The sequence below is a fragment of the Hyaena hyaena genome, unplaced genomic scaffold (genome assembly GCF_003009895.1).
Source record: "Hyaena hyaena isolate Hyena2069 unplaced genomic scaffold, ASM300989v1 scaffold_208, whole genome shotgun sequence".
Classification (NCBI taxonomy): domain Eukaryota; kingdom Metazoa; phylum Chordata; class Mammalia; order Carnivora; family Hyaenidae; genus Hyaena; species Hyaena hyaena.
The window spans coordinates 2,530,766-2,546,404 of record NW_024080839.1 but is presented as its reverse complement, the minus strand read 5'-3'; the positions used below and the strand labels follow the sequence as shown (position 1 = coordinate 2,546,404).

Below are 15,639 nucleotides of genomic sequence, written 5' to 3'. Positions count from 1 at the left end.
TATAGGATAAATCAATGAAAATCTAAAATTGAGACTAAACTTGAGATACATGACTAAGTCCAGCAGGATTTCCATGAGACATAATGATATTTGCTCAATTCAAAGGACTGGAAAGTTGCAAAAAGTGTTAGATTTAAAACAAAACGTATTATGGATTAAGAAGATGACTCAATCTAGGTTGTTTTTTTTTTTTTTTTTAACCAGGTTTTGCATTATACCTTAAATAAATCAGAGTTTAGAAAATACTTGTTGGTCATAATGAGAACTGATAATAAATTTCATCAGTATAAGTAAAATATAGTAAAACTGAAAATGATTTCAACTGTCCAGTCACTGGAGTAAATTTTAAAATCATCTGAATATGATAAGATATTTAAATGACTAAAATCTCCCAGATTAAAAAAAATTTCTTTTAATGTTTTATTTATTTCTGAGAGAGAGAGAGAGAGAGAGAGAGAGCGTGTGCAGGGGAGGGTCAGAGAGAGAGGGAGACACAGAATCTGAAACAGGTTCCAGGCTCTGAGCTAGCTGTCAGCATAGAGCCCGATGCTGGGCTCAAACCCACGAAGTGAAATCATGACCTGAGCTGAAGTCGGATGCTTAACCTACTGAGCCAACCAGGTGCCCCTCTCCCAAACAGATTTAAACTATTAAAAAAGATTTGCTTTTATTGTTCCTTTTCCTTATTTATTTCCTAGTTAGCTACAAATTATTATCATTCTTTATATAATTGCTGGCTGATAGGCCAAACAAGAGAGCCTTCTAAAATCTCCATTAAGTTATATGAACGGCTTATTTTTATGTTGAATACAGGTATCAAAGTTTAATGTTTTTTCTTTATCCCGCTTTTCAGATTTATTTTCTAGCATACTACTCAGTTGCTAAGCCCTGTGAAAGTCTTTCAGAATCTAAGTTGCTTAAATAGCCTCTTTTACAGTAACATTTCACTTAAGGCAATGGTTTGGGAACACCAAAACATTTGAATACCAAGAAAAGTTGTAACAGGAAAAAATGTAATCACTTCAAAAAGTGTGTATAAATAGCTCACCTCATCTGATTAAACTCTCTAATCCATTTAGTTAAACCAGTTACAAATCATTCTTTTTAAAGTAGCTGTTGTGCTTAAAAATACATTGCATTTTTAAATACATTAAATTTTTAAAAATAAAAATTCCAGTTAGAGAAAGCATTCTTTGCAAATGTATGTGTTTAATTTTGGTGGAATGGGAGAAAGGACTCTTATTCACCTCTATCCAAAGAAGGGAAACAGTGAATGACTGGCATTGTTAACCTCTAACAAATAATATGTTAAAAATGTAGTCCCTGACTACAAAGAACTTTTAGACTAGATGAAAAATAATGAGCACAGATATATTAAATATTTAAAGAAAAACATTTTTCTAAAAGATGTTTTTTCCTACTGAGATTTTCCCCATCTTCTTGAATATTAAAAACCACTTTTTCTTTTTCAGTGGAAAAAAAAAAGAAGAGACATTTGAATAGCAATATTTGAAACTGAACGTAAGGTCCAGATGAAATGCTATTTTCTAGTAATAAACTAAAGCAGGTGGCAGGTACTTGTTATAGAGTGCAGACTGGATATGACCAAATCATAGTTTAAATATCACTTTTGTTGAACAAAAATTTAATGAATATGTGGAAGTGGAAGAAATTCCGAAACCATAGTTATTTCCATTTTAAATGAGGATGATAGTTCTGCACCACCAGCTGTTTATAGTTCATTGAATGAGGTTCTAGTTGATAGGAGATAATTACCTCTTCCCTACAGGAGGCAAGTGTTCCTCATTCTGCAGACACCTCTGATGAATGGTCATGGGAGTATGAGACCAAGACAGCATGCCAAGATCAGTTTGGTTTTTAATGATCTCTTTAAACACTTGATTTTCTATTTTTTCCTATTTAAGTATAGGAAAATGTGTACCTTGAAATATAGATGATTCAGTCACTGGCTATTATTTTGCTTTTATAAGACACTTTAACCTTAGAAGGAAAGCAGAATGATTATACACAGAAAGTATACCATCAATAGTATTAGAAAAGGATGGGCACAGTGGCTTGGCATTGTGAAGTTACTTGCTAATTCATTGTTTTCCTCCAGACTATTCAGAGTTCCCTGTCAGCTAACAAAGTGCCCATTATCCCAGTCATTTCAGCTCTTCCACCCACTTGGAAAGGCCTATATATTCTACCTTCTATTCTACCTTTGAGTCTCTCTCAAATTTATCTCTTCACTTCCGATGCTAACTGCCCCATACCTCCATTTTCTCATCTGCAGGATGGTCCTCATCTCCTAAGTGGTCTCCTTGCTTCTAGTCTCTTCCAAAACTAATCCAGTTTAGCCACACACACACAAAAATACCTTCAGATTAACGGCACCACTCTCATCATGCCATTCTTATGTGTAAAAACCTTTCAAAAGCAAGTTCTGACTCCAAAATAGAAAAAAGCTTATGGTATTTTAAGTAAAAAATTTAAAAAAGTAAATCTACTCTGTTCTTATAAACATGTAAGACTGGGTGAACATATTAATAAGAGCTAGAAGAGGGGCTCTTGGGTGGCTCAGTCGGTTAAGCATATGACTTTGGCTCAGGTCATGATCTCGCAGTTTGTGAGTTCAAGCCCCACATCTGGCTCTCTGCTGACATCTCAGAGCCTGGAGCCTGCTTCAGATTCTGTCTGTCTCTCTCTCAAAAAATGAATAAACATTAAAAATATATAAAAAAAAAAGAGCTAGAAGAGAACACACAAAAAAATGAAGAGAATAAATTTAAAAGGGTCTGGGACTTGGGGCTGTTTGTGTATATAATGATGTTTATGCAACAAATGAAATCTTACAGTGATCACTTGCTGCTTATGCATCATAAGATGTTATTAACCTGCACCCAAGGATCTCTGCAAGCTGGCTCCTAAACCTCCCTTTTCAGTTTATTTTCCACCCCACCTGTCCACACAACCCCAAACCTCAGACAAACTAAAATATCCTCTTTCTCATTGGGTTCCTGTCCTGCTCTTTGCCAGCTATGGACCATTACTCATGTGCTCCAGCTAGTACACTCTTTTCCATTCCTATGTGTCTGAACCCTATCCAGTTATCCTTTTCAGCTCAGTTCAAATAGTATCTTTTCCACAAAGCTATTCCTGACAACTTTGTCCTCCAATGAGCATTTCATCTGTATGTCTCAAATAAAATGCAGTACTTCCTACTTTGCATTGTAGTGTGTGTGTGTGTGTGTGTTCAGAAGTAGCTCCCTTAAGGCAGGGACTTTGTTTTAGCCATCTTTACACTGCAGACATAACAGCTTCTTTCTGAATAAATATGAAAAATGAGTAAATACTTTAAAAAAGGGGCTATGAAGATTAAAAACCAACAGCAACTCTTAGTCTTATTATGATTTTCCTTCTTTTTTCATTCATGCTTATTTCTTTACCTAATTTCCTTACCTGAAGATATGTTATTCTCCGCTGGACCAGCTCTGTCAGATCTTTGGCCTCTTTTTCCCGCCAATCACCCGCTCCATCTGTTTGACTGAGGTAGTATAGATCCGTCATTATAGACCTATTAAAACGAACAACATTTGGAGGTCTAACTTATTTGTACTTCATCATAGGATTACACAAAGTCTTAAGAAGAGAGTCAAATTCTTCACAGAGATTGATGCTCACAGTGATGCTGGCTTTCATCCTTTATTTCCTATTAAGACTGTTAAATTCAGCAACTTAATTAATCCAAGATTCATATAGTAAATGTTCACTGTTGAGAAAAACATACTATTTTTCTCCAGGCCAGTCAGCTGCACTTACTTCCCAACACAGAGCACTACAAAGATCAAGGGGAAATGAAAACCCATAGCAAAGAAATAGGTAGATTAAGATAAGGGAGAGAAATAAGTTGGTGCCAGGATTTGAATACTGCATTTTTGTTCTCTCTGTCCTTTACTTCTTCCCCTTAAATTATCTCTTCAAACATAAACCCTCTGAGTGGTTGGAATAAAAGATGAGAGGAAAATTCTGACATACTCTTTTTTTTAAATGTTTATTTATATAAGAGAGAGAGTGAGAGGGAGAACCTGAGCCACCCAGGTGCCCCTGACATAACTCTTAAACAATGATCCAAACCAAGGTTCAACTAACATTTTTCTGTAAAGGGACAGATAATAAATATTTCAGGATTTGTGGTCCTCTGTTACTTTTGTAGCAGGAAGGCTGCCATAGACAGTATGCAAATGAATACATGTGCCTGTTTTCTAATAATATTTTTTTTTACAAAAGCAGGCTATGGGCCAGATTTGGACCTTTGGGAGGTACTTAGGTCAAGAGGGTGGAACCCACATGAAGGGGATTAGTGCTCTTATAAAAGACCCCACAGAACTCCCTAGGCCCTTCCACCATGTGAGGACACATGGGGAAGACACAGTTTATGAACAAGAAAACAGGTTCTCATCAGACATCAAATGTTCCAGCACCTTGATTTTAGACTTCCCAGGTTCCAGAACTGTGAGATATAAGTTTTTACTTATAAATTAAAGCCTTTTGTATTTTTGTTATTGCAGCCTGAACAGACTAAGACACTGCGATTTATGCCATAATGCCTCAGAGATTTTACCTTGTATATGAAGAATACCTACTCTACAAATGAGAAACTACTCACTGGGCATGGGTGACAGTAATACATGGTACTGAAGAAATATGATTCAACAGCCAGTCCTTATAGCACTCTGAAGAGGGGGACTGATCAGGAAGAACTCATTTAACAGATAATGAAACCAGCCTTTAACAACTGTGATTTACCCAGGAGTACATGGCATAGCCTCAGTTCCCTGTTATTCTTGGTTCTTAACTAGATGCTAAACCACTTAATAACAAAGTACTGGCACCCCACAGGAAAAACGAAAGTCTTATTTACTACCTTAGAAAAGCATCAGAAGCACACAAAATTAACAGAGAATACTTAATAATACCTAGTGTCTTTGAATAAAGCAACATTATTAATAATATACAAATAAAGATTAAAAATCATGACCATAGTTTAGAATATTGATCCAACTAATAGTGGATCAGCTTTGCACAATGCTTTGGAACAAAAGGGTCATCTGTGAAGCATTTTAGGCATTTGCTTAATTTATCAACATCAGCAATGCAGAGGGTATTACACAGCTTGACCGTTTCCATGTTTGCCCTTTTTAAACAGGGCTACAGTTAAATATATAATGTTTTGTTTTTATATTTACTATTCTCACCTAAGATTCTAAACATTTTCATAAAACCTGATTAAAAAGTAGTTGTAATTGGAAAAACCAAACCTACAATTTACTGCCTCCTTAACAAATTAACTTACAGTCTTACACAATGGAGAAAAGGTCAACTTTTAAGTTTTTTCATTTTATAAAACTGAGGCCCCCCTGGATTATTATGTAGCCTACAGTATTCTTTTATATAGTTTTACTTTTACTAGGGGAAAAGTCATTACCCATATGAAACTGTGTGAGTTGATTGTGGAAACATATGAGAAGTCTTAGACTATAATGGTGTTACAGGGCTCAGCTGGAAGTTTATTTAAATTATTTTCTCAGTTTTATAACCTCTTCCTCATCATTCTCATCATGCTTATTATATTTTATGCTTCATAGGTTTCATCATATCCAAATGTGGTCCTTTGCTTTTTCCTGCCTATCAACTATGAGTGATCACAAAACCTGCTGTAAGCCTCAACTTTAAATAGGAGCACTCTTTGTAGAGATGTAGTAAAGTGGGATAAATAACCAGTCTATCAGCAAATGTGTGTTGCAGAGAAAAAGGAAATTCAATATGCTCTGCATGGCTTCAACATTAAACCTACATATAGCAACAGACAAATAACACTGTATTTCATTGACAATCACTATACAGCCTCAAGAAGGTAAAAACTACAGTGGGTCTAATTTGAAGGAAGAATTCTCTGAAATATAAATATTGGCATGGTTATGCTTTGACATCATAGCAATCAAGCCATTCCTTAATCAGAGGGAATAAAAGCTAATCTCTGTGTCTTTTAATAAATTAGAAAACCTAAAAATGCTTTTACCAAGTTACATCAGTATTAAGTCTTGGCAATTCATTCACATTCATCCCAATATCTGTCAAGAAAATGGGATAATCAAGCTAACATATAACTAGAGGGCAGTATACGAAAAAAAAAGTGCACTAATTTTCCATAACAGTCAGAGTCTCAACATCTCAACTCAACATAAGTTACTCTATTCCAAGAGTCAACTAAAATTAAACTTGATTTTAAAATCTTTTTTTCTTGGGGCACCTTGGTTAAGTGTCCAACTTCAACTCAGGTTGTGATCTTGCACTCTGTGAGTTTGAGCCCCGTGTTGGGCTCTGTGCTAACAGCTCAGAGCCTGGAGCCCACTTTGAATTCAGTGTCTTCCTCTCTCTCTACCCCTTTCCCCCATTTGCACTCTGTTTCTCTCTCTCTCAAAATTAAACATCAAATAAAGCTTTAAAATCTGTTTTTCTTGGCCTTCCCATTAGAGATCATGTAAGGAAGACAACCCCAGGAAACAATCTTAAATTTATTTTTAAATTTTTATTGAAATCTAAGCTAGTTAATATATACTGTAATAATGATTTCAGAAGTAGAATTTAGTGATTCATCACTTACATATGATACCCAGTGCTCATCCCAGTAAGTGCCCTTCTTAATGCCCATCACCCATTTAGCCCATCCCCCCACCCACAACCCTCCAGCAATCTTCAGTTTGTTCTCTGTATTTAAGAGTTTCTTATAATTTGCCCACCTTTCTTTATTTTTTTACTTCCCCTATGTTCATCTATTTGTTTCTTAAATTCACGAGTGAGATTTATCTTTTTCTGACTGACTTATTTCGCTTAGCATAATACACTCTAGTTCCATCCACATTGTTGCAAATGGCAATTTCATTCTTTCTGATCGCTAAGTAATATTCCATTTTGTGTGTGTGTGTGTGTGTGTGTGTGTGTGTGTGTGTACTACATCTTCTTTATCCGTTCATCAGTCAATGGACATTTGGGCTCTTTCCATACTTTGGCTATTGTTGACTGTGCTGCTATAAACACTGAGGTACATGTGCCCCTTGAAAACAGCACTCTTGTATCCTCTGGATAAATATCTAGTTGTGCAATTGCTGGGTCGTAGGGTAGTTCTATTTTTAATTTTTTGAGGAAACTCCACACTGTTTTCCAACATGCCTGCACTAGTTTGCATTCCCACCAGCAGTGCAAGTGTTACCCTTTCTCTGCATCCTCACCAACATCTGTTGTTTCTGGAGTTGTTAATTTTAGCCATTCTGACAGGTGTGAGGTGGTATCTCATTGTGGTTTTGGTTTGTATCTCCTTGATGATGAGTGGAAACAATCTTAAATTCATAATAGTTCTTTTCTGATTCAATAATATTTAGAAATTACCATCTTGCAAAATTTGTCATCTTTTAGCCAAAGATATGAGAATAAATAAATAGAAAGTTATAGATTGTTACTGGGAAATATGGGGACTAAAAACCATTCTATAGAAATGATTGGTTCTCAGTGGCTCGACTCTGAAATCAAATCTTCTAGAAGTGTCCTAAAAGCTGGTTGTCTTGGTTTTGACTATGAACAGATGTCAAGAAATCTACGAAATGGGACGGTGAATCTTAAGGCCTGGTATGAGGGCAGGTCAAAGCTTGGAAATACAAAACCAGGCAAAATACCAGCAGAATAGTGCTAGTCACTTGTGGGTAGAGTACAGACGCCTGAGAATAACCAGTAGACTAGGACTGATTCTGAGAGCAAGAGCAAGCCAGCTAGACAGGTGTCAAAACCTCTATTTTAAAAGTGGGGCTACATTTATGTTCTTTGTATTTTCAGTTGATTTTCCTATTTCTCTATTTTAATACCCACAGAACTATTTTTAAATGTTTGAGTCTGTCTCAATTATGCTAATAAAGAACTACAAGTATTTTGTTTATACCTGATTCAAAATGTTAAAGATAGAAATTCCCCCTCAGGGTCAGCACAGAGCAGATGTAATTCAAGAAAATCCCAAGGTGAAGGAACCACCATTTAGGAAAGTAAATGTAACTAAGGGAGGCTATATTACAGAGTCTAATCCACTGGTAAATCTGGATCAAGGGTAAGAAAACTTACTTGGGTTTCGTCCAAGGCTGCTTTTACTGTGATTTGCTCCTGGGGCAGAAATAAGTGGTACAAAGGATAAAAACGTCATCTGGAGACAGATAGGGAGACAATATTCCTTTTGCCTCCATTGTTTCAAGAAGGAATTCTAAGATGCCACCTCTTTTTGACAGACCACATGGGTTGGGAGGAGTCCACAAGAGCAACAACAAAGATAGTTTATCATATGAGGCCATAATTATGCTACTTGGTGAGTGATGTCCACCAGGCTTATGTTTAGGTTCCAAACCTTGAAATTCTTGCTGCAGAGCATTCCCCTGATCTGTGCTTGCCCTGCAGCATCTAAGAGTTCTCTATTTATACCCTCTCATGGGGCTTTCCTTATGCAGGTCTCGCTAGAGCATACCAGAATCTACAATGTGTCAATCACTATGGAAGTTGTTTTATATATTTTCTCACATTCAATCAACATAATGGTATGATACAGGAATTATATCCTCATGTGTAGAAGACAAAAATAAAGCTCAGAGAAGCTAAGTATTTAGCAATTAAGACAAAGTATTTGAGGAGGGCACTTGCTGGGATGAGCATATACACTGTATGTTAGCCAACTTGACAATAAATTATATTTTTAAGAAAGTATTTTGGATAAAAATAGCTCAGCCACTTACTTGTGTAAACTATCTAATTTCTCTAGGCCTAAGTATAACTTTATTTATCAAAAAGGAAATAATAATGCTTGCCTCAAAGTATTACTACACTGATAAAATAACGGAGAGCCTTTATCATAATAACTGCCACAAAGGGAATCCTTAGTGACTATTTTTAATGTCAAATCATTCTTGAGTTTGGAAATCACATCCAGGGAGATGTAAGGTTAGGGGTGGGGGCAAGCAAAACAGAATCAAAGTTATTAGATGAGACATCCTTTTACACCTTTAGATTCTCCTTCCAATGCAAACTTTATTTTAGGGGAGGAGGTCTCCTTACAGAAGATGGAGAATCATAACTGGCTGATAAAGACTAAGTGATGAGATTAAGGACAACTTCATATGACAAGCCTCTGTTCTCTATGGATATTCGGAGGAATGTTCTAGCACCACTTAAAAATAAACCTGGATTCCTAAGGAGAAAGACAATCCTACAAAAACATTTTGTCCAAAGGAATTAACAACTGAGGAAAGAGTATCTACATTCCAGTGTAAGTCTCAATCAAATCACATCTCAAAGAACTTAAGGTCTTCATTCCTTCTGCTGTGTATATGTGTGTGTATGAAATAAAAAAACAAGGAATAGCTTAACTTAATTTTTCAAGAGTGGAAATATCAATTCTTTGACCTTTTAAAGACAGTCTAGTAGAGTCTACCTTATAAAGAGAGTGAAAACACAAACTACTGTACCACAATAGCTATGATCAGCAACTCTGATTAAATAAATCTGTAAGCTATTAATCTACCAGTCTTCCCTGTAACCAGATATTGCACCCCTTATCTGAGTCAAAGACCTTTCCCTTGCTGCATAAACCCCTATACACAATATCAAAAAGCCAATTAGCATAATTAGATATAAGTATCATTTATCGTTTGGGAAACATCTCCCCTCAGTCTTACCAAAGCTGCTTTATATATTACTGATAATGAGACGATACAGACCAGGCAGGAACAATAAGATTGTTGTTTTACTAGGTTATTTTTCAGTAATTTCAGTCAAGTTAATTGAGAAATAGTTCATCAGCCCTGTTAGCCCTCCTGTTCTTCAGTTTGAGGTTTAATAATTGCTGTAATCTAAGGTCAAAAAGAAGTAGTTCCAGTAACTATCTTATAAACATGGTGTCTGGCAACATAAGAAATGACAAAAGACCCAAAGCAACAGTGGTTAAGAAAAATATGTCTTGGGCAACCTAAGATGGTAATAAGCAGAATTTTCAATGATATCCCCTGAGGTTGGGAGACAAATATATATAGCCATGAATCCAAGCACTGAACCTATACTAAGACACAAATAATAAAATCACAATGACAAAAATAATCAATCTAAACTGCTAATCTCCCTCATTATTTCAAAGAGAGGCCACAGTCAATTTATGATCAATGGTGTTAAAAAACAGCAGGTAAATTTGACCATATTACTACTAAGTATGGTAATATATAATCACTAGAATGAAACTGTCACTTGAAAATCTAGTCTGGGAGTGTCTTATAAATTAAATAGACACTCAACATATGACACACAAATCCCACTCTGGATATTAATCCAAAAGGAATTAAAATATGCTTCTGCAAAAACATGTATGTTAAAGTTTATGTGGCTTTATTCATAATCACCAAAACATGTAAACAACCCAAGTGTCCTTCAGTTGGTGAATGGATAAACTATCTGTGGTACATGTATACAATGGAATATTACTTAGCAGTAAAAAGAATGAACTACCAATATGCAAAACAACATGGGTGAATCTCAGATGCATTATGCCACGTGAAAGAAACCACACTCAAAAAGCTACATATTATGTGACTGTATTTACATAGTATTCTGGAAAAGGTAAAAAATATCTGGATAGGAAACAGACCTAATGACTGCCAAGGACTGATGAGGGTGAGGAGGGGCTGACTACAAAGGAGCATGAGGAAACTTCTCAGGGCTGCAGCAATGTTCTGTATCTTGATTGTGGGGTGGTGGTAACAAAACTGCAAGCATTTGTCAATACTCATAGAACTACAGACTAAAATATATACATTTTATTGTATATACATCATGTCACAATAAAGCTGATTTAGAAATGAAATATAAAGAGGATCAGTGTTTGTATCAGAACAAAGTTCTAAGAAAGAAAAAACCCTTTTGAAGAAACAGAAGTCTATAAATATCTTTCCTATTATTGATGTCTTTCTGAACCAAAAGTTGACAAGAGTGATTTCAGATGGAAAGTTGGATTAAAACACTGATAGGCTCAACCTCTGATTTCTCAGAGAACATAGGCTTTTAGTCCAGAGACAACCTATATACTATATTTGGGTAAGTGTAAAAATGAAATGCGGATTTTTGTGTAATGTAAAAATCACCAGAGGGAAACACAAAACTCTGTTTTAATTTTAATTCTTACACTTAAAAGTCTTGAAAATTATCAGTAAGATGGCATATTCTACACATATACAGAATGTATATGTATCTCTACACTTGTATATTCATAACTTTTGGGTTATTTCTCCAATGTCAGGCTATGCTTTTTCATTATTGTATCACTGCATTCTACTACAGCTGTCTGAAGTTACATTCCTACCCTGTGAGGCTGCATCCCAAGTTCCTTATATTTTTTGCTTAAAGACAGTAAAAGAAATCGCCTGGGGTAACTTGGGAACCTTTCCATGTTTATTTTCAGTGAAATATTTAACATGTACTAAAAGGTCGTGTCAGAATTATAATGTACTTAAAACAAAATTCAACTTACAAAAAAATTTAACATTGATTTATATCACCTTTAGGGCCCAACTTTTAAATACTACAGAATCTGCCCAAAATCTGCCCAACTCAAATCCTCTTCAGATCTGCCTTTTCCTATAAAATTGCAATAAGCAAAGCATATAAGCACACAGCTCCAGTGAATAGAATTGTGCCTAGAATTAGTCAGTATTTGGTCTAATGGTCTAAGTATGGCCAAAGGAACTGCTGAATGCATGGGCCTAATAATTCAATGCCCCTCTGCTTACTTTTGTAGATTAATGCTAAAATGATCCAATAAATTGGTGGATTTTAGTTGTAATTTCACTTAAAACAGCAGAGCAATATTTCAAGATATATTATTGCTATAATATTGGTGATGATGTAAATATATATGAATCTCTTGGTTGTGGGGTAATTCTTTTCCTCTTCACAGTGGTAGGTTGTGTTAATACAACAATTTTTCCTCTACTGTTCACTAATGAGACAGTAACTGCCATCAGAATCCTACGGGGAATATAGACTTGTATATATGATAAGCCTAAGGACAGGTTTCATTGTATTTATAATGATTCTCAGATACACTGTATTCTGCATGAATACACCAGTACGAAAAGGTTTTCTTTTCTATGGAAGATAAACTACATATTTTCAGAAATGTGCAAATAGGAGAAATAAGTTTAACTAGGGAGATTTCAGATTCTTATGTTTAGCAACTAAATAGAAAAATAATTAAAAGAATGCTCCCTTTTATCAAAAACCTGTTAACTTTTAATTAGAAATTCTAATAAGGTACTATTTTAAAATTTTTAGTGTTTGAATTAGAAACATAATTGCCAGCTTCAGTATGAGTTCCAATGTACTATAATGTAAAACTACATACACCACGTCAATTATTGATTGTATATGAAGGAAATTTAAAAGAAGATATTTTAATGTATTACTGGCTCAAATCACTACCTTCAGAGTTTACTTAGGGTTATAAAGATATCTAGAAATACATTTTAAATAATATTTTCCAGTGATATATTTTAGTTGGTCATTTGGGAATTATTGGCCTTTAAACCTCAGGTACTCTTCTGCTTCTAAGTATGGTAGGGAAATTAACAAAAGTTCCAGTTTATATTCTTAGATTATAATCTTTACCAAAGCCCAATGAAATGTAAAACACGAATGGCACATGGAGTGCCTAGCTGGCTCAGTCGGTTAAGCATCTAACTCTTGATTTTGGCTCAGGTTATGATCTCGTGGTTCATGGGCTAGAGCCCCATGTCAGGATCTGTGCTCTCCGTGCTGAGCCTGCTTAGGATTCCCTCTCTCCCTCTCTCTTGCTGCCCCTCCCCCACTCACACAGCCTCTGTTTTTCTCAAAATAAATAAAAACTTAAAAAAAAAAAAAAAAAAAGAATAGCACCTTTCACGATGTCCCAAATCTGACAGAAATTCATCTGCATGACTTTGGAGTTCATTTCCTTCTAAATTCTTTAATTTCTTCAATTCACTTTGTAGAAAAAACCATAGCTCTTTAGCTCCATTTTCAATCCTCCTCCTTAGGATTTCATGATCCTTCCCCAGACCTGCAGTGAAAGAATAAACAGTATCAGTATTCCCAACATTTTGATGTAGGAAAATTTTAATTATTTGTGGTAATATCAAACACTAAAGCAGAAAAACACTATATAATCACCTACCATTTCTAGTTTGTTTCTTATAATTTTCAATCTGTTCTTTGGCCTTCAAAAGCTGCTCTTCTAAAGCACGAACCCTTCCTGAGGCTGGCCCCTGATCAATGGGGCCTTCTGGTATCCTGTAGTCCAGAAAAGAAAATGCAAACATTTAGCTTATAAATTATACAACAAAACTAAAGCTTACTTGTTACAACATATTTATTGGTAACTCTGGAAGTCACAAACCATTTATTAGAAGCACGAAATAAAATTTTCTCTCCCAACAATGGATTGATACTGAACAGAAACAGAAAAAATATAATTTAGCTTAGAGATCTATGATCTTCTAGGAATAAGGGATCATTTAGAATTGTTTCCTAAAAATTCTCATCATATTACTTAGAAAAATACCATCATCAGTGGCAAAGTGGTTAATTCTTCAACAGTGTCAAGAGCAACAAAGGTGAAGGAGAGGGTGACAAAAAGCTTAAGGGAAATAAGAAAGCATGGCTCTGAACATATACCTGTGTTCAAACAGATATAAATTATTTCTGAATTAATCACAGTATCAGGCTATGTAAACAAATCTGTGTTCCAGTTCATGAACTCATGACCTTAGATTACTAAGTATTGGTTTTATAGAAGGGAAATATAATAGCAGAAGTTGAAGTATATCAGAAAAAAAAATAATGCCTTGTTTGTTTCTGTCAGAAATGAAAACTATCAGTCAATAATATAAAATGTTGAAACACAGCAGAAGAACTCCAGGATCTCTTATGTTATCAACATATCTGTACAACTTTTTTCCAAACTGTACTTGTTTCTAACATGTTTTGTTTTTATATGGCTTTGGCAGTATTCTGTACTCCATTCGTGCCATAAAATATATCTACATCCTAATTCTGGAGCTTACAAATGCTACCTTACATGGCATAAAAACCTTGAAATATGTGATTAAGCTAAGGATCTTGAGATGGGGAGATAGTCTTCGATTATCCAAATGGGTCCTAATTGTAACTACAAGTGTTCTTATAAGAGAGAGGCAGAGGGAGATTTCACTACAAAAGAGGAGAAGAGTGTGTGGCTACTAGCTTTAAGATGGAGGAAGGGGTCATGAGCAAAAATACAAGGACTGAAGCTTTAGAAGCTGAGAAAAAGCAAGGAAACAGATCCTCCCCTACAGTTTCCAAGAGGAATGTGGTCCTGCTGACACTGTGGCCCAGTGAAACTCATTTCAGATATCTAACCTCCTAAACTGTCAAGAGAATACATTTCTATTGTTTTAAGCCACAAAGTGGTATCTGTTACAGAGGCAATAGGAAACTAACACACATACACATATACACACATACATTTGCATAATTATTGTCAAGATTAAATAACAGCAGATTTTTTTTCCCCAAAATCTATAAAAGAACTCAGTGTTTGGCAATAAATTATCAATACAATAAACTATCTGGACTGAGTCATGTTGGAGACAAGCTATAACCTCAAAATATCTGGGTTAACTATTCTTGCCATCACAATCATTTTAAGGGAACTTAATTTTTAAAATATTTATTTATTTTTGAGACAGAGACAGAGCACGAGCAGGGAAGGGGCATAGAGAGAGGGAGACACAGAATCCAAAGCAGGCTCTGGGTTCTGAGTTATCAGCACAGAGCATAATGTGGGCTCAAACTCACGAACCGTGAGATCATGACCTAGGCCGAAGTCAAACGCTTAACTCACTGAGCCACCCAGGTGTCCTGGGAACTTAATTTTAAAAAATATACTTGGCAGAACTTGAATTCAGATGTCAGCTTAGTCCTCTGATGCAAAGACACTAATGCATATTTTTTATACCTTTTCTTACATTTTTTTAATATAATAGACTATTATAACTATTAAATAACTAAATAACTATTACTTACCTATATCATTTTAGTAAACATACTTAGTAAAGAAGCTCTTGGTACAGCTCTACCAGCGTAAATAAGGTTTTCTATAGCTGTATGCATTAACATTGAACAGGAGCATGAAAAATAACCATTCTCTAATCATGAGTATCCCAAGCTACAAAATTTAAATTATAAAGCCTACATTTGTGTACATACGAAGTGAATAATGATAAAATAAGTAGAGCTGCTAGGTGCACAATTACCCAGTTTATAAACTCAAATGTGTATACATTCATAAATGAGGCATTTCCTGGGATCTAGTTTATAAAATATGGTTCCTAATCTCTTTCTGAATTAGATGGCTGATTTCGAGGAAATAATCTGAAAACAGAATTAAACTACTTATTATCTCTTGAAATTAATTTTGACAACAATATGTCATAAGACAAGAATGTCCTTTCCCTTAATGACACAAAATTTCAGACAATACAAAAATAT

At 35.1% G+C, this 15,639-nt stretch overlaps 1 protein-coding gene across 1 annotated transcript in view; it reads right to left on the bottom strand.

The window, feature by feature from the left end:
- The window catches only part of FUT8 (fucosyltransferase 8), a gene marked incomplete at its 3' end in the record, with an annotated part of 153,850 nt that overhangs the window by 76,679 nt on the left and 61,532 nt on the right, over window positions 1–15,639 (bottom strand). Inside the window, exons 3-5 of the mRNA XM_039242142.1 lie at window positions 13,286–13,401; window positions 13,009–13,171; window positions 3,463–3,577 (exon numbers count right to left, since the gene is read on the bottom strand). Of these exons, the coding sequence (XP_039098073.1) occupies window positions 3,463–3,577; window positions 13,009–13,171; window positions 13,286–13,401 (394 nt within the window). The remainder of the gene's footprint in view (window positions 1–3,462; window positions 3,578–13,008; window positions 13,172–13,285; window positions 13,402–15,639) is intronic.